At 35.9% G+C, this 20689-nt stretch overlaps 1 protein-coding gene across 1 annotated transcript in view; it reads left to right on the top strand.

Moving 5' to 3' along the window:
• The window catches only part of FXYD6 (FXYD domain containing ion transport regulator 6), a 67556-nt gene extending 49068 nt beyond the window's left edge, over window positions 1-18488 (top strand). Inside the window, exons 7-12 of the mRNA XM_072426703.1 lie at window positions 11741-11779; window positions 13885-13920; window positions 15703-15777; window positions 16616-16652; window positions 16747-16791; window positions 17911-18488. Of these exons, the coding sequence (XP_072282804.1) occupies window positions 11741-11779; window positions 13885-13920; window positions 15703-15777; window positions 16616-16652; window positions 16747-16768 (209 nt within the window). The 3' untranslated portion in view covers window positions 16769-16791; window positions 17911-18488. The remainder of the gene's footprint in view (window positions 1-11740; window positions 11780-13884; window positions 13921-15702; window positions 15778-16615; window positions 16653-16746; window positions 16792-17910) is intronic.
• The last annotated feature ends 2201 nt before the right edge of the window (window positions 18489-20689 follow it).

Below are 20689 nucleotides of genomic sequence, written 5' to 3'. Positions count from 1 at the left end.
CTATAGTTCACACAACAGTGTAAGGTAACATCCATGCTGCACATTAGGAGGTGGCAGAAATAACCTTAGTGTTTGGGTTTGTTGGAATATATGAATTTTATTAAGACTGTGAGATTAGTGTCTAGTTAAACTAAGTTCCATTGTTTAATTTCCCATGAGTAATGACATAACATACTTGTAAATCCAAAAGGAAAAAGGTTTTATAGATGAGATAACAGTTTAATTTAATATCACATAAAAAGCAGCTTTCATTACTTCTGTTAGTTTTCTCTTTTTCAGGACCTAATAAGTAACTCTTACAGCAGAGTAGTGACCATGTGATCAGAATGTGTGACACACAATTTGTAATTACTCATGAACACTTAACAAAAGCAGACAAAATCCAGTTCAAAGCAGCTGTGAGTTTATAGCACTGAATTAATCCTGAATGCTAAATGGATTGTGTCCTTTGTATTAATTGCTAGTGTCCACAAGCTCTAATGCATAAACTAGTTCTAAATCCTGAAAATGACCTTTGCTACGGATGTGTTAACTTTAATTATTTTCAAACTATCTTTTTGTTACCATGTTAAGTTATCATGAACAGTAAATCTTGTAAAAATCTAATTTTTAATACATATAAACTTCCACTTCACACTAAAGAATGAATATAATACACAATTTTTACCAAAATGTTGAAAGGAATGGACCTACATTAACCAAATGCTTAAATACAATATTTTGTTTTTGAATTTATTTTTTAGTCTATTTTACACCACAGAAGTCATAGCAATGTTTGATGGATACTGATTAGCTGTTTCCAGTTAGTGCATTTATACATAAGAATTCTTTATTAGACTGTGAAGGTCCAAATTGTATTTACAGTTCCTGGCTGTTTCTCACTGTCAGCTAACAATTTTTAATTGATAGTCCTTATGAGCTATAAGAAGCCAGGTAAATCTTGTTTGATTCTTTTGATAAGTTCCAGTGGGTATGGTCCCCTAGGTTGGATAATTATATGTTGAAAGTCCTTGATGCATTGCTCTTCCTCTTATTTTTAGTTGCCCTGGTTCCCTTCCCTTATCTTTTGCCTTCCTATATTCCCCTTCTGATTTACTTCTTTGTTGTAGCAACATGACCTAAATTGGGTTTTTAGGTTAAACTATCACCTATGAAAGGTTGGGCTTTATCTCTGGTCTGTATATTTTGCAAAGATATCGATGTATAATATTTATGTTTTTCCAGGTTGAATTTGGAATTGGCACAGTCACCAAAACCTAAGACTCTGGACTCACTTGTTTTATCCTAATGTGCACTATCACCCTTTAAGTTAGGCTGAGATATTCAAACTACTTTTGTTTGTCTTTGGTTGCTGGTCATGTTGTAAATTCATGTTAATAAGTTTACTTTTTAGTAGAAATCAATTTAAATAAGACATAAAAGGCCAGCCTATAAATCAGTCGTATCAGTCTCCATTTGTGATTGAGATGCCCCTTTTTATTGAACAGATCAATAAAATGAATATAATATGATTATATGATTTTGGGTGTGTGAATTCCTGCTTATCAGTCTACTTGTGGTTTGTCCTGCTGGCTCATATAAGTCAATACAGGACATACTAGATGGCGGCAGGAACCACAACACACGACAGGGACAGCAGGTAATCAACCCATCCAAATGGTTGAAATTCGCAGTGACAAGGATAGAAATGTAGAAATGGCTTTTAAAGAAACAGATTGCCAAAATAGAAGGAGCAGCCTTTATTAGACACGCTCCCTGCAACACACAGCCTCTCTGGCTGTTTGCAGACCAACACGTGGCAGTTTAAAAGTTTTTTTACTTTTCTCCATCTGGATACTGCTTGCAACATCTTACTTTTTTGGAGCTTTATGATACTTTCAACACCTGTGCAACTATCTACAACTCCTGTTTCCAGGAATGGGAGGGCCAATTGCCTGTCCCTGCCTTTGACCTGCTCTAAAGCACGTCTGGATGAAACCATCTTTCTTTTGGGGTCACCTCTATCCCCCCACACCCAGTCCTAGAACTGATTAGAGTACTCAAAGTGTTCCTGACCTGGGATACAGCCTTTACCTCAATCAAAGTTTTGTTTAGATATCATTAATTTCCAGCAACTGCGAGCCCAAAACCTCTTTCTTTCCCTCCTTTAATTTGAATGTTCAAGATTGCCAAAAAGGTAAAATATATCAAGTCTTCCTATTGGAAGGTTTGTATAGCTCTATAAATCCACATAATTATTCAATGGATCAGGTGGTATGGTTAGTCATTCCGAATGCCCTATAGGTTATAGTAAAATATATCAAGTCTTCCTTTTGGAAGGTATGTTGTAAAAGAAGTGACAATGTGCTGAGAGGGTCACTGTAAATATGGAACTGTATTCCCATATTAAGGTTTATGAATTATTTATGAGTAGTTGTGTATCCTTTACCATTTTCAATCAGATATACCCTTTCTAGTAGTATTATAAAATAGCTGCACACAGAGACACGATGTAAAACAAGGCGAGTTAGCACAAACAGGCAAAGATAATACCGAAGCTGATCATGTCTGACAATATGTAAATTCCAACTGCTTCCAAAATTATAAAGCCATTGGATCTTATGTGAGGCAGCTGAGCTCTACATTGCTGTACATTTCTAAACAAATTAATGAGGTTGTACAATAGCGTAGCCAGTAGTTTACCATGTTTACTTTACAAACTACACCACAGTTACTAAACTCAAAGTTTGAAAATCTAAATACAAGTCAATTAATTTTCCTTTTTATGCCCATCTGAAGTTCTGTAGGCAGTGTTCAATGTAAGCACAATATACCCTACTTTATTTATGTAACTTTCCCACACATCACATGTAAGTATAACTAAAAACATTTTATTTATCATTGAGATGACCTTGTTGAGTTTCCCATTCAGTTCATTATGAGTAAACCTAGTAAACAGTGCAATGCACTAGTAAGTGCTCCCCTTCTACTCCTTTTTCTTGGTCTTTAGCTCTCTTTAGTCAGTTGCCTCAGCTCTGTATAATCAAAGATGGATTAAAACAGAACTAAAGTTCAATTTTTAAGAGTACATATTGATAAGAATACATAATATTGAAAAAGGAGACAGACAATGTTCCTTCTGCAGTAATCCTTCCTGATGGCTCCAGGTATCTGGCAATAAGTTGAGCTGTGCTGCGGGAGGGTGAGCAGGAGGTGTCCCCCTATTTTATAGCCATTTATCTCAGGCGAGAAATATCTAGTATGTATAGGTAGCTCTGGGTCTTTGTGTGGTTAATGTCAGAATGTCTGCAGAAATGTACAAAAGAAAGTGTCTGTGCAGTGCAGACAAGCAGAAAAATTAGTAGTACACATAAATGTTTAATGCTCTAATACCAGGAGTCATTCATCTTCCCATATTGGTACTCAGTGGTCATTCATCCTACTATAGCATATCTGCAGTCACTTTTACTCCTGTAACGTATCTGTGGTGACTCTTTCTTCTCTAGGATATTTGTGGTGAGCCCTTCTCTGGTAACATTTCTGTGGTATTTTAATATCTTGTGAAGTATCAGTAGTCACACGCTATTCACTAACATAACAATGCTCACTTAATCTTCTGTAATGTATTCATGGTCACTGATTTTCTTGCAATGGAGTACAATGGTCAATGAGGTTAAAAAAACAAATAATACAACATATAATCTAAGCATAACATCATGAAACAAAAAAGGAAATGAAAAAACAGCTTGGAGCCTGCATGGGCATTAATATGGATGTCTTAAAAACTATGTCAATCTAGTTAATAACTCTCAAGCTTGTTGATTGTCATCTTCAGCCAACTGTTCCATATTTTATTAGGTTACAGCTCTACCGGTCAACACTAAAGAAACAGGGATGTCATTCTCTAATATCTGGGTATAACCAACATAGCCACTGTCAGAAAGGTAACATATGAAATAAATAACTTTCAGGACTTAAATCATCCCTGACCACATCCCAAAACAGTATGAGTAAAGAGAAATATACGGTCTCCCTTAGGAAGACCATATTTTGTGGGGACTTTTAAGAACAGGCTTGCATCAACAAATAACAGTGAAGTATACCATATTACATTTTTTTTGCAAACATTATAAAACCATACAGTACATAAAATTTAAAACCAAAACGATTACTGGAGATAAAGCACTCAGTAGATGGAACCTCTCCAATTCGGGTGTTCCAGTGACTTTGACACGTTTCGCGGAATCTATCCTCAGGAGGAGATCTATAAATAACAATTTATTCTTAATATATTTAATCAAAGTATATAATCATCATCCAACTATTTACTACATAATGCTATAGTATTTATAAATAGATTAATAACATTTCATCGCCATAAAAATACACAAATTTTTTAAACTTACATCAAATGCTGAGTGCTAGGGGCCGTCTATGTAATTCTTTCTCATAAGATGTTAAAGTAAGACATTCGCCTAGCCGCGCCACTATCCCAAAATTTGTGGAAAACTTAGCACTCCCACCAGATACAGTGCATGGTACCTCCTGGAAACACAGCACATTTCTGATAGTGAAAGATAAACTGATTCTAGTCTACAGGGTATCTGTCCCATCAGGGGGAGATTTTACACTCTGCTTCAGACTCCTGGCCTCTACGTCCTAAATATATTTAATCATATTATTTATGTTTTTTTACGAAACTGCCAGCAACAATAGAAGGCCAGACCCTTTACTGTACAATCCATGCTGCAGCATGTGCATGTGAAACACAAAGCAGTAAAAAAAGGCTACAATAATTCTGCAGCACTGATATTTAATGTTTATGGTAGGTTTGCTTTATTGCTTTTCCCAACCAAATGCCATCTTCATGGAATTTTCATCTACCTTAAGAAAAGTGCTTAAGTGCTAAAAGTTCCCCTAAACATCTTTCTTTTCAAGAGCTAAATAGTTTTGTTTTGCTCTTGTTTCTTAAGATGTTGTATCCTTCATTAACTTTCACATTCCTAAGAACTCTAAACCCTAAGGGTTCACATTTTAAAGCTAAGAGGTGGGAATGGACACAGGTAAATGGTTGCAAAGTAAGTATTTAAAGCTTCCAAACGCAGACCTAGGAGAAAAAAGAACTGCAGAAATGGAGAAAAATGCACCACATCAAGCCAGCGTGAAATCCACTTCCCACACTTGGATTTTTCATCATCTGGGATCTTTTCTCTTTAATGGATTAATGTAGATATTGAAGAAAAAGGAGCTTGGTTATCTGGATGTTAAAACACCAAGGCTAAACTATCAAGACCAGGACAATGACATTGACTGGGTAGGAATTACTTTGAATGTACTAATCCTTTCTCCGTCAGACCTCTTTTATTGCAGTCAGACAACACTTGTATAATATATTATCACTGACCTAGAGATAATATGACCTGCTTCCGTTTACTGCACATAAAATGGGCTCAGGCACAGTTGTGTTATTATTTATAGTGACCTTGTAGCTGTGGATTAATAAAACAGGCTGGTTCCTGCTTCTTTCTGAACAGTGTCCTACACTACTATGAAAGGTTACTTTCTCACATCAGTCATTTCTACGGCTGGATAACAAAGTGGAAAGTGGATAAGAGATTTTACATGGTTAAATTGTTAGCTATTAAACACAAGGAATTTATTGATAACTGACTAGAAGGTCTTGAATGTATCATTGTTAGTTTTTTGTTAATATTGATATCAGTGTGTAATTTTGAGGTTTCTGTATTTTCCTTTGTGTGTGGTAAATGTATGTGTCTATATTTGATTAATGTAAATTCTTTGTTTTATTCTGTTTGTGTACTATCATGTTGGAAAGTAGTGGTGGTCCAATAGTTCCAAATGGAATAGATTCAATCCGGAATGGGACTATTCCAACCTCATAGCTTAGAATTTGATCTATGTTTGGATCTGATGATATGTCATTGACAGGTATAGTAGAACACCCAATATTGAGAGCTGTCATTGGCCAAGGGCTGGATTGTCTGAGCTCTGCTGTATTTGTCATTGAAAGGTATAGTATGGCTCATTACACAAATACCAATCCAGACTTGGAATCCAGATGGATTTTTGACTGATCCAAACCGATGTGATCCAAGTTGGAATTTTACTGTTCCAAGTAAGTCTAAAGACAACAATCCTTCCCATTGTTCAAGTTAGGCTAAGTTCAGATGGGCCTTTTTTAATAACTGTGGTTCAAAATTGTGAACCAGTCCCCAGAGCCTTGTTTTTATTGGAACGAACTGTATTGACTGAAATCCCATTTTATACAGGTGTTTGGTTTTGGTGAGTTTTTTGAGAACCAGGGGCAGTCCACCACTCAAACCGCTTCCGTAGATTTCCAACCAGAGTGCAGTGTTGGCAAAGAACACATGGTATATGAATATTTATGCTGCCCCAGATATGAAAAAGTATTTTTGTTTAACAGACCGCGAAGGGAACAATAAAGAAAAATCATTGTGTAGAATTACATGTGCTTTAATGAATGGCTACTAGTATTGTCTGCACATGTTTGCCCTTTGCTTCCTATTATATATTCTTTGTCTTTCGTTCTTAAAAAATGTATATTCATTGCTGCTTGAGAATTCAGGCTGGATTTCTCCATATGGTTGCCTATAAGCCCGGAAGGCACTGGAAGCATTGAGTAAAAACCATTGTATGTGTATGTTATCAGCTGCGCTGTCACGAAACCATTGCACTGTGTAAATTGTTTCCAGTACAGAAGCAAGCATCTTCAGATGTAATGTAAATAACAAGCCTGAGATACATTTTTATGTACCATTTTACAGCTCTTCTTTTTATGTCCCTGTCACATGTATAGCATTTAAAAATATTTTACCTTTATTGTGACAGAGAAAAATAAATCTGAGTGAATTTCACATAAAGTGTATTGTAGGGCAAAGCACAATATGGAAAATGCAGAATTGTATATATTTATCATGGAGTGCGTGCATGTGTTTATTTATAGGTAAACAGAAAAAATACATAGCAGGCAACCAGAACTGATATTATTATACCAATAATTTACTGATACATTAAAAGGAAACTATAACCTGCATATTTAAAATAGATGAACCCTAAGGCTAGGTACACATGTGCAATGGTTCTCGTCCGATAATCAACTAAGAGCTGATATCGGAGAAACTTTCGTGTGTACAGTGCTCGTCGTCCATTGTCTGAACGACCATCCTGGTGGATCCACGGACGATGGACGACGAATGATCGTAATGCAAGCGAAGGGGAGAGAAAGCAGCAAGGTGCCGCTCTGTCGTTCTCCCCGTCCCCTCTCCATAGAGCAGAACGGTGCTGTATGTACAGAGAACGTTCATGCATAGTGCAGGCATTTGGCATTGGAAAGGATCGTGAAAGATCCTTTCCAATGACAATAATTGCATGTGTGTACATAGCCTAACCCAACAACACATTACAATCGTTCAACTATTTGGTTTATTGAGAACAGGTTGTTGCAAATTACTTTTCTGTGATTCCTGTCTGTCCACATTGTTACATAGGATGGGACTTCACTTATGAGCTTAGCCTGCCCACCCACTTGTCCTCTCCCAAATGACGATGCCATTGCATTCCAACTGAATAATGAAAAGAAGAGTGGGAGATGTTTATGGGGGATCTCACTTAATCTTTAGCATGTCTCTCTAAATTTTCAGATTTCAATTAAATATTATCTGGAAATCCTGCAATGATGAGGAGTCAAATATTTCCTAACTGTGCTCCCATATTACCACCCTCACATCTGTGACATTGAAGGAGCATATAAGTGGCAGGGGTTGCACAAAGTTGGCCAGATTTACTAAAATTCTTTTAGAATGGAGATCATGAGATCTAAGTGATCCAAAACACTAGGAACAGATTTTTTTAAAAACATTGCAACCCTCACCTATGTCATAGCAGATCACACAGCAACATATTAAAAGGTCAGTGAAATAGCAAAAGCCTGATTATAGTTTTGAGAAGATGCCTAGAAAACTCTTGTTTTTTGTAAGAAAACACAGTTCTCATTGTGGGAACAAGCACATAACTGCAATTTCATTAATATTTGCTTTGAGCTGGTTCAGGATTGCAAACAATTGCAATATTTAGGAAATCCACTCCAGTTTTGCTAGATTACTCAGGTTCTCTCATGGCAATATATCTTCTCTATTCTTGGTAAACTCCAATTGTCTGTATTGGGCAATGAAGAGACTTATGTTTTTTACCAAAAATGTATTCAAAATGGATGCAAAACCTTTATCACTTACCACTAAACTTTTTTTTCTGTCAATGTATATACTGTAACTAATTTTGTTGTTTTACTATAGGTAACCTATAATTTACAGTATATGAAATACAATCCAAAAATGACAAAATATCCAATGATCAGCAGTTCTCTGGGCAAAATGCCTTGTTAATGCCAGAGGTCAGAGGAGAATGGTCAGCCTGGATCAAGCCCACTCAAGGCAACATTAATTCAAACAACCACTTGTTACAACAAAAGTATGCGAAAGAACATCTCTGGACAAGCAATACATTGGACATTGAAACTAGGGCTACAGCAGCAGATCACCTTGATACCACTCCTGGCAGCTAAGAGAAAAGTCTCAATGTCTGCTGTGACATTTGGATCAGAATTTGGCACCAAGAAGGTGAAAGCTTGGATCCATCCTGCCTTGTATCAAGGGTTAAGGGACACGGAATTAATCATTGCATAGCTTCCCAATGTCCATCAATTGCAGGATAGTCCTTCTCTGGGACCCAACCTCCTCCATCTTTCGTTGGAAAGTTTTTTTTTCCCTAGAATGGAACAATAGGGCCGACAGAACCACAGCAGAGGAAGTTTGACAGAACCACAGAAATTGCAGTTTGTATGTCAAACTTCACGGGTTCACCAATTAATACCAACAAAGAATCTACACAAGCCCTATGTGTTCTCCTCTGGGATTGAAGATACAGCTCCCAAAGGAGAACACATAGGGAAATGTAGAAACTTTGTTCTAAGCAGGTGTGTTGCTCTTTGAAGCCATTCCAAATACAGCCTAAAGCTCCTACTCTTACTTTCATTTAAAAATATTCATATAATTAATTTTTGCCTAACTAAAAAAATAACATTCTGTATTGTATTTTTGTAGCACCAGTATTTAGGATTCTATTTGGGCTGTTTCCTCTCCCAAAACAAGATGATCACTTGTTAATATATATAATAATAATAATAATAAAAACGAATGCAAGGTTTAAAGTGTTTCTGGTGCTGTCTACTCTTACTATTTGGCCAATGGCACAGGTCCCCATTGTTTTGCACTAAATATGGTTTTGTTCTACAGAGCCAAACTTTAGTTTGCTTGTACAAATAATTAAACTTCTCCATTACCTTTCTTAGAAAATGAGTACATGTGAGCGGCTTTTATTGTCAAGTAGTATGTGTATAAAATAGATTTCTTGTATTTTTCCAGAGCCTCTCCCTATTCTCATCTATCCAAATCCTGCATCCCTCGTGACTGGGAGAAATATTACCCCAAGGATGGTTAATGTTTAATGAGGGCTGTCTCTGAATATTTGTCCTATCTGAATTGTCACAGGTATCACACACTTTGACTTGTGAAGGGGACCGAGCAGCTGTGTGAGACCTGAGGCATGGCAGATGGTAAGATGAGATGTAGGAGCTGCGATCAAGAAATGACATGCAATCTTTGCATCAAAAATAGCTTCTTTACCTGCTGGTGAAGCCTTGTTGACATTTTTAAAGTTTTATACTATGTTTTCCTATTAGCATTTTAGTGACAATATACCTTTTATTCGACCTTCTCTATTTTTACTCTTTCATTTAAATGTATATCATATGTCTAAATAGCTGGTATCAAAGTCAATTGAGGTTTGCCTTGCTTCTATTACATATAGCATTTTTACTAAGAGTATATACTGCAGGGAAATCATCCTGGTCTATTCAGCTCTATATCATTGTCTGCTTTTAAATGAAATAATTCAGAGATAAGACAGTTCATGATAATACAAATTTCATGAATGCTTTGGACTTTTATATTAGTTTTCGCATCCCTGAGTACTTTATGTGTAAATATAAGGCATAAGAAGATCCAGAACACTAAAAATGTCATAGGAATTTCCGAAAAAGATAGGGAAAATATTATGGCATGGTAGCACACTATATATGTTAGTTGCATCTCAATGCACGTGAGCGATCTGTGCTTTGAAACATGAACATTAAGCATGTGCATTTTAGTTCACACATATTTTGTTTTATGCGTCTAAGGCCTCTGTTTATGTCAAAGTGGTTGATCTACAGAATAAAATTAATATTTCACTACACTGATCCTAACTAGAAACAGATAAAATTGATTTTTTCAGAAAATAGTTTTACTCAGTATTTGTAAATATTTGGGATGTACAGAAGTTGATGATCATATGCAGAACAAGCATATTTTGTATAAGATAATCAATGGTATTCAACCATTTCCAATGGTATTGTTGTAGGTGCCCCCATTAGGGAATTGCATCCTCTGTAATTGTCCTAGTGATCACGTTTACAAGGGCAGAAAGTAATAGGAGACCCAAAATAGTTTAGTTGTTACTAGAATAGGAAAAACGACCTTGTACATGGTTAGATGTCAGAAGCCAATGGAGCTCAGTTGCTGAGCTAAGTGAAATATCCCTTCCAAGTTGATCATTTATTTTGGTAAGCAATTAGCTATATGTTCCTTTAGTAAATCAACCTTAATGCACTCTATGTTTCTAAATAAAGGAAAGCATAGGACATAGGTGACAATACCCGGTGCTGATGTATATGGGGGAGCATGTTATCTTCACCCATATAACTTGGTTCTAGCAGCCATTTGGACCTAGTACTAGCACATAACCATAGGAGTGACGCCATCACTCCGATTACCTGCCGACAATGGAAATGTTAATAGTAACATGATACAGCAAGAGCAATGAAAGGGATTTTAGTGGGGCCCTTTACAAGGACTGTGATTTTGCCCTAAATAGTCAAGGTGATGGGTGTCATTTTAAGGGAATGGGAATGGAATTAAAACACAATTAAAAAAAAAATATGTAAAACAATCTAAAATAAAAAAAATTTCAAAATCTAAAACTAAATTATCACTCACAGTATTCCTTACATTTGTAAAAAATGCATATCTTATATTTGTTGTCTTTCCTAAAATAAAAATTATTTTTTTTTCATTTAAGCCAAATACATAATATTTAGTGATTTAAATACATGTCAATATTTAGGGTTAACTGTTTTGAAACTAAGATCTGATATGCAGGTAAACTGTTTTATATTGGTATGGGCAGAATCTAAATTTAGTATTACAAGAATGGGTTAGAGGACAATCCCTTGTGGAGTAATAAATTTACTTTTAAAAGTGATGATACATATAAAAAGAAATACCACAAATGTAAATACTTCCCAGTACTATATTACCATTTAGGATTTATTGTTTGATAGAGTGGAAGTTGTGTGCCATGTTCAAATAGTATCTATAGGCAACATTTTTTTTCTTTTTTTGGATAGACTAAAGGACGGTTATTCCTCCATCAGCTTTTTCTTGCTGTCTTTGTCCATTCCCCACTCTGTACTGGTGATCATGGTCACTGAGAATAAAAAGGAAAATAAATACAAAATTGTAGTAATGGGTAACAGGGAATCTCCCACAATGGACACTTGTTCTGGGTACAACTAACTACAAAGTAAATTTCTTTGGATCGAAATTTCGTTGAATTTGTGGCACAGGAAGTGAAATTTTTCCAAAGGTACCCAAACAAAAAAAAAGTAAGTGGCAGAGAATTTAAAATTAAACTCTCTAATCCAGGACTAAAAAAAAATGTTTTAAGATTTGCCAAAAAAAAAAAACGGGAGTAAGGATGGCACCAGGTTTTTATTTAAAATGTATTTAAATGTCAAAGATGTAATTGTTCTAAAAACTTTTAGAAAAAGAAATAGGTTGTATAAATAAAAAGAGAATTGTTTGAATTTGAATTATTCAAAGTTAGCAAAACTTGGGAATAGATCTACTTTAAAGATTAGAAAATGAGATTTGAGATTGTTTAAAGATGGGTTAAATGGTCAAAGTTATGAAAAATGCATTTGTGAAATTGCATTGCAATTCTTGAAATGGATTTTAAGAAAATGTGAAATAGTAAAGGGTTGGGGATAAAAGATAATAATAAGGTTTAGGGAACAAGGAATCATTTGTTTGCCTCAATAGACTGTGGGGTTTAACCCTTTCCTACTTTGAGGTATTTGTAAAGGTTTGGGTAGGTAAATGGTAAAGGGGTAAATGGTAGGTAAATTGGTCTATATATTTAGGTACAAGAAGACGGACAATCCCTTCTAATTAAGGACATTTGGAAGCTATTGTTTTATTAGTCAATGGCATCAATAAAACATGAATTTGGTGGTTTATACATGAACCATTTACTGTGATTATGATAAATTAGGGCACCCGGTAATGCAGACCCATTAATCTCCAGGGTTGGTCCCTATTTTTAATTCTCACTGATCATCTATTTTTATATGGAGTTTTGTATTGTCCTGCTTTATAATTTCTGTTGTTTTCCTTTCTATTTTTCTGAATCAAAAAATTAAAATTTTTTTATTTTTTTTTGATGAAAAAGAATTAATCCCATTTATTTATTCACCCCGATTCAACCTGGATGCATGACTACCCACCTAACTAGCTGTAGCAGCCAAAGTTTATATGTAACAAGAGATTTTATGCCTTGGTAGTTTGCAAAAGGGTTTTAGTGTATCCATCAGTTCTATAGTCTGACCTAAGCAAAATCTGCTTGAATCCATACAAGAGATAACATATATATTGGGAAAAAGAAAGGTCATTCTGTCTGCCAGGGTTAGTGATGTGAGTTTAACATTACAAACATTAGCAATGATCCGCAGCAGATGGTTGTGTATGTACTAAATTACTAACAAACATACATTATCTGCCTGAACGATGCATCGGCCCTGTCTTTGATAGGCATTATACTGTCATCTATAGTCAGCAACAGCTGCCAGTTGCCTTATTTTTCCCCTGGGTGAATCTTTCTGCTTTTTTACCTTGATACAGTAGTAAAATATGTTTATGCCTGGAATTTACTATAGTATATCATAACATTAAAATAAAATTCCACTTTTGTTGGGGAAAAAATCTTGCAGATAATATATGCACATAGCAAGCCATTGCGTTGTTGCAGATTCCTTTTTGTGTTCTGAATAAACAACCATGCTGTTTACAAAGACAATTGTCCTGATTTATTAAATCTCTGCAAGGCTAGATAGGATATACTTTCATCAGTGAAGCTGGGTGATCCACCAAACCTGGAATTAATCTGGTCCAGGATTCAAAACATTTGCTAGCAAATAGCAAATGACTTTGAAGAAATCCATTCCAGGTTTGCTGCATTGCCCAGCTTCACTGATAAAAGTGTATCCTCTCCAGCCTGGGAGAGATTTAATAAATCAGGCCCAATGTGTGTATACGTTTAATCTGCAGTGCAATTTCCAGCCCTAAAGTGCATATCAGCATTTTGCAATGAGCCTGAGAGCAATTTACTGCACAGTTTGCACTCACAAGTGTGAAAGAGGCCTAAGTGTTCTGCATGTTGTGCATCCTTTTAGAAGTAACCATTAAGAAACATCCCCCTATAATTAAATTATTCCCCCAATGCAAAGGGGATAACTAAAATTTGGCTTAGTGCAAATATCCAAAAAAAAATTGTAACCACACAAACAAACAGGTGATAATTCTGGTAGCTTTATGTCCACCAATTGTATACAGACTACATAAAATATTTATGGAATTCTACATGTCTTAGCCTTTTTTCTGATAAAATCACCTATTTATTATGCACACAGATTCTCATTTTTTTTCTTTGCAGACATGATTGACACTGATCAAGACAGATTCATCTATGGTAAGCATAAATTGGAATACAACATATAGTAATTTATTAACATTTATCAATATGGAACAACATACAGTATTTCTTTGCTGCACTACCTAGATGGTTAAGCAGTTTCCAATTGTCTCAGAGGAGATATCAGGCTGGAAACACCATATGATGGGCATGCAAACTGGCACGTCAGTCATATGCAGGCAACAATCTTTTAAAGTAGAAAAACAACAGAAAGAAGGCTTTTAGGCAAAAAGTGAGTTGTATTAATGATCAATTCCCATAATACAAGACAAAATAATAATGCTTCAATGACTGATTAGTAAATCCAGACAATAATCAGGCCAAAAGAGCACTAGACAGTCAACCTCTAATGGAATATATTACAACGCAAATCGTGTCGCATACGTAGGCTGATAACCCAACGCAGGTTGCCCGGCTTGGCCTTCTTTAGGTGGGGACTGTACATTTAGCGCTGTTCAATATACAAGCATGTCAGTATCTAGGTTTATAGTAAATATATAACATTAGTGTATGAAATAAAAATAATGTATGTTACATAGGTAATGGGTACAATATATACTGTAAATGCTGAAGTAACCAATAATCTATAGAGTATACACATTGATAATCGAAAAAATGGAAACAAGAGAACATTGGATACATATTGATTATTAAATCTGTTAAGACAGATTTATCTATGGTAATTATGAATTGGAAAACAACATATAGTTGGGCATGCAAACTGGCACATCAGTCATATGCAGGCAACAACAAAGTATTTACTTATGTGCCTGCGATGTGCAAAGACACATGCACAAACTTCAGCATATGTACCCTGAGTTTACAAGAAGGTTTGTTTGCCAAGGGGCGTACGTTCCAACATCTGGAAATTGGCTAGCAAAGCCGTGGTGTGCATCAAAGCTGAACTCCAGTTTCTAATACTTTACTTATCTAGGCTTCCAGAAGGTAAGTACACATATCTGCTTTTAATAGCTCTTCATTTTTATTGTGTATTGCTTTATTGTCATTGGTGTAGGGGTTGTTGAAGTCTCAATCAAGACTGGGCCCTTTACTCCAATCTGTAGGGGCCCTCCTTATTATCCACTGTATTGGTTCTCACTGTTGTACATCGCTGACAATGTGGATCTTATACCATTTGGCCTCCTCTACCTAACATTACATTAGATGATGTTCTCTGTCAAGAGCCCAGCAAATGAAGACAATGGTAGAAGATCTCTTCTGCCGGCTCCATTTACAAGACTGCTGTGGGGCCCCTTTAACAGGGGTCTGAAGGACTTTAATTGTTAATGTAGGATTTTAAAAGGGGTTCCGATGTAAAGGGGAGACCCAAATGTAAAGAAAGGCTCTCATATGAAGGGGGTTCCTGATGTAAACTATGGTTTCACTATGGTATTAGTTTTTCACTATGGCCACAATAATGGTTCTCTGCAAAGTCTTTGTTTCAGTACAACAATATAGGGGTAGAGCTAGGATCAGAGAAAATCTCAGGTAATTTTAAGTTAGTTTTTTATGATTTGCCATCCCCCTTACCTGGACACTGGGTTTCACCAACATGGCATCTAACATATTCTTGTACCTACAGTTCAGAGACAAACCAAGCAGTGGCACTGGTTATAGGACGGATATTTTGCTCTCTACCTAATAGGACATGTTAATAAATAAACATTTAGATGCTAAAATGCTGTGACTGCAGCTTTGGATAAACAATGGGAAAAATATATTTGAAAGTTTGTAATGCATTCCGTACTTGGCATTGATTATTCCTTATCTCATTTCTAGATTATGAGACTGTCAGACGTGGTGGCCTTATTTTTGCAGCAGTAGCATTTGTGGTTGGCATGCTGGTCATCTTCAGTGAGTATATAAACATATTTATATTCTTTGCATGCACGTTTTATGTTCTGTCTCTGTATCGTGGTCCGGCACAAAGCCTTATTCAACAAAAATCATCTGGTTAGGGTTCACATAAACATTTGAGTCTTCTCTACACATTGTGATGTAGTACCATGGGGTATGCATGTTTTACACATATTACTGCAATATGGAGTATTGTGTGTGTGTTTTGATCCGCTTATTATTTAAAACCTAAATTCATAGCACAATAGGTGCTGACAGAACTGCAAAGTGAGCAGAGCACCACACTGTGTGTTATGATGTATTACAAGAAGATACAGGTCTAATTATCTTTCTGCTAATGTAATTCCCAGTAATGGGCTTTCTTATATACCAGTGGTCCCAAAACTTTTGAACGTCATGGACCACTAATCTCACGGATTCCAGACTGCGCATATGTGGGGAGATGTGTGTCACCCAAAGGGGAAGAAACTTTCCTCAGAGTGACGTCATGATGCCAGAACCCGCTGACTCTCCAATCGCAGGTCTGAGCTTCAGTCCGGAGACGCAACCCGCTGAGCCTGTGATGCAGACATGGTCCGTGGCCCTGGCCAGTGCACTGGGGACCACTGGTTTCCAATCTCTGGCGGCCCATCTGTCAGAAGGACCGTGGATTGGGAGTTGAGGGCCCCTGGTATATAACACATATTTTGCATATTAGTATTCTTAAATAATGTAATATATTGCAAAATCAAGATTCCAGAAGCCTTAATATTTAAAATATTTTAAAACTAATAATTGTCCTAATTACCTTAGCATAACATTTGATGGATTTTTTTTTTTTATCCTTCTATCTCAGGTGGCAGATTTCGCTGTGGGAGGAAAAAGAAGTTGGGGTAAGTCGAACTCTTATTGTATTGACTGTCATTGCTATATACAACCTGACCAGCAGAGGGAGACCATTCCATATAAATCTCTTCTCCCTTACAGGGCTCTTACAGATGAAATGTGATGGAAGAACATCATCATGATACAGTAAGGGGATTCTTCATATTCTTTATATAAATGGAGGACTTGGAGTGTACAGTTAATTTTATTGTAAAAATATATTTTATTGCCCCCTCTGGAATTTGATCCTAGATGGAAATTTGAAGACTGAAAAAGAACACAACTAACTGCAATAATAATGTATTCACTAAAAAAAACTATTTTTAACGTACTAAAGTAGTATTCTCATATCTACCCACCATTTGCACAGTAAAAACAGTAAAAGTGCCTATGTTTTGGTCTAACACTGCAAGCATGCTTACAGAGGCATGAGCATATGCTAATCTTTTTATTGCAGACTTTAGCAAAGATTTTCTTACCAAAATACTTTATATTTGTAATATAAAAATGATTCAATTATACTGACATATACAATATAAGAATATGTATTTTGAAATACCTGAAAAGCACATTATAGTGACAAAAAAAATAACAATGTGCCGTGTTTGCGTGGGTTTCCTCCCACATCCCAAAAATTATGCAGTTATGTTAATTGGCTTCCGCACAAAAAAAGAAAATAACCTTAGACTGTGTTATTGACATATGACTATGGTAGGGACATTAGATTGTGAGCTTCTTTGAGGGACAGCTAGTGACACGACTATGGATTTTGTACAGCTCTGCTTAATATGTCGGTGCTATATAAACAATGTGTAATAATAATGTGTATTCATTGTAAAGTTCAGCAAAAACAATTTAAATAATTTCTATTGAACATTGGCAAATCCACTTTGGAATCACGCACCATCAAATGCTAATTTTACATTTTTAAAAACTTTAGTAACTAGAGAAGTTACCTTTACAAAGTTCTCTATGTTCAGTGTAGTAGTTTAGTGATTGGAGGACAGCAGGTCACATGACTTTGACAGGTCAGATTATAAAGCATTTTTTGTAAGTTGTGCAGCACATTTGTAATGCTTTACATTTGTAGTAGTTTTTTTATGAGTTTTGATTTGTCGATTGGATTCATGCATTTATTTTACACCCCCACCAACAAATTAATATTAGTTACAAAGATTGATAGACTAACCTGCTCAAGTGCGCATTTGATATCCTTATATTCAAAATCAAATTATTGCTGACTTATGTTTTGTGGGTCTCCAACAGGAATCAGAAGCGGACTCACCTGGCCTGAATTTTCAGTGTTTAACGCATGAAAAGAAGAATGAACCATCTATACTTTCTGATATAATTAGTGTAATACAATTTGTTTGTCCTGTAAATATTTTAGAAGGACCCTCATTGTTTATTAATTCTATTTATCTAGAATGCTTATGTACTTTACTCCAGTCCCATAACCCTAATAAATAAAATGATGTCAGTATTACCTGAACACATACATGGTCTGTATCATCACAATGGTATAATGAGAGACTGAAAACATTGAACCTACAAAAACTAAAGATCATACACAACCCCCTACATATATTCTTGGTTTCAGTGTATTTTTCTTTCTAATGCTTAATCACCAAACATTTTTCATTGGTGTTAAATATATCCTATTTTTTTCATACCTAATATTAATATTATTACCTACTATTAAAAATGAGGATTGTACTATTGCAAAGCAACCACAATGGTTGAGATGGCTCAAACATCATTCAACAAAATAAAAGTGAATGAAGCTCTCGGTCCAGATGGTGTACACCTATAAGTCTTCAAAGAGCTAAATTCAGTTTATTCTATGTTATTGTGTCCTGACTATTTATTAATTTCCATGGTGTTAATGCTGCCAAAACTAAAAAAAGTAACTTTATAAAAACATCAAAAATGGCCTGGTATATTAAATCTGTTCAAGACTGGAGAACATGGACTATAAACATTAGTGCTAAGATCCTAAACATATCATATAGCATATTGGATTTAATAGTCTGAAAGTTTTTTTTAACCCATATGAACAGCTCATACTGCCTGACATTTTAGGAACCCCTCTTCTAAGTCCTAGTAACATACACATTACATTTCCAGCAGTGTAGATTGCACCACTACAGGTAGTCCCCGAGATAGGGACTTTAGGTTTGTTCTTTGGTTAAATTTGTATGTAAGTCGGAACAGGTACATTATTTTAATAAATGCAACTAGGACAGATGTTTCGCTCAACATATTATTAGACACGTGGTGTCAGTTACTGTATAATATCCCCACTGTAAGTTATTCACAAACAAAGCAAAAAAAAATCTTAAAGTGTTAAAAGTCCAAGCGGGGTCCTTCTTCTGACCCTGATGGGGGGAGCGCGGGCCAGAGCCATACCACGGTTGGGGACGGCTGGTATATAGTGTTATGCTTCTATTAGAACTGCTCGGACTACACATAGAAAAGTTGTGCACTTTCATTTTTTTCATAATGGTATACAACAAGTGTCACAATAAAGAAATAAAAGCCCCACTGACAGCAGAAAGCAATGCAGGCAAAGTTGTGGACTGAGCAATGTGCAGACCACCGGCGACAGTACCACTCAATGATTGCAGACCCTGCCTACAGTTCTAGATATCCTGAAAATACAAAAACATTAAACTCTCCAGTCCCTGCAGTAATAGAAATAGAACAGTTTGTGGACCCAAAAATCCCCAATCTTTAAATTAGGCGATGTCCATTCTGTAATAAAACGGACTTATCTGCCTGTCCACATAGATTTTATAGATTTTATAGATTTGGCAAGTGTTGTTGGGCTCATTTTTTCTTGTATATATATATATATATATATATATATATATATATATATATATATATATAAGAGCTGCAACTCTCTGTGTTAGCAAACAATCAGCATTCAGCCTAAGTTACAATTAACTATTAATTTATTCAAATTTGAACGCCCTGGTCAATCAGGATATCAGAAGAACCTAAAAAATGGTCTGAACCCGGATGAAGACCTGGTGAAGATGCCAGCATTTGAGCGAACGGCGAGTGTTGTTAAAAAATTGCAAACAGGCAGGAAAGTTTATTGTATTGAAAGGTATTTTCTGCCTGCATGCAATTTTTGTTTTTAAAGTTTCGTTCTGAGTAAACTCTCTCAGCAGTGGAACTAAGTATCAGTGTTTGTTTGTTTTTTTTGTAAAACTGAATGACCAATATTCAGGTCACTTTGACCTAAATCTGCACAGCAACACTTCACAGGAACACTACACATGATAAAATGACCTTCCAATAAAACACTAGACAACCCTTTACTGAGAAATAACACATCACAAACACGTAGAATAATATTATGGCAGTGGACATCCCAGACAAGATGGAAAATGACACCGATAACACTTGTACATTTTCTTAAGTAGGAAAGTGTGTTGAGGCCGACACAGAAACAAGTCAGTGACATGCCCATAGGGGGAACATTTTCTCTGGGTCAGGGGCTTTATTAATTCATTGGCCACTAGGGGGAAGCAAAACATAAAGCCCATCGTCTCACCGTACAAAAATAGAGCGCGTGAGACCCTAAAAATCACTGTACATGCTCTACATAATAAAAGACAAGCCATGAATGGATGCTTAGATGTATTTATACATTGTTCAACACAAAAAGCTTTACAGAGAAGTGCTGACATAGGGATTTCTACTTGATATCATATTTTTTTTTAACACAACCGAAATAAAGCAAGGCCCCACCGTCAGTCTGTGCTGCTCGGGTATATTGCCTTACACACACATTGGTATGCTTTGCTCATTATTATGCATTGTCTTATATCCGTCTGTTATTTAGTATGAGCTATAATGCAAGCAACAGAACAAAAACCAGACCTGTACATTTTAAACACACCACATGCATGGTGTAATTGTATTGATAAAGCTCCAACATACACACAGCGCTGTACATTAAATAGGGGTTGCAAATGACAGATAGGTACAGACAGTGACACAGGAGGAGGACAGGACCCTGCCCCGAAGAGCT

Source organism: Pyxicephalus adspersus, chromosome 11 (assembly GCF_032062135.1).
Source record: "Pyxicephalus adspersus chromosome 11, UCB_Pads_2.0, whole genome shotgun sequence".
Lineage (NCBI taxonomy): Eukaryota > Metazoa > Chordata > Amphibia > Anura > Pyxicephalidae > Pyxicephalus > Pyxicephalus adspersus.
The sequence above is the reverse complement of the archived record's forward strand: the minus strand, read 5'-3'. Positions and strand labels throughout refer to the sequence as shown.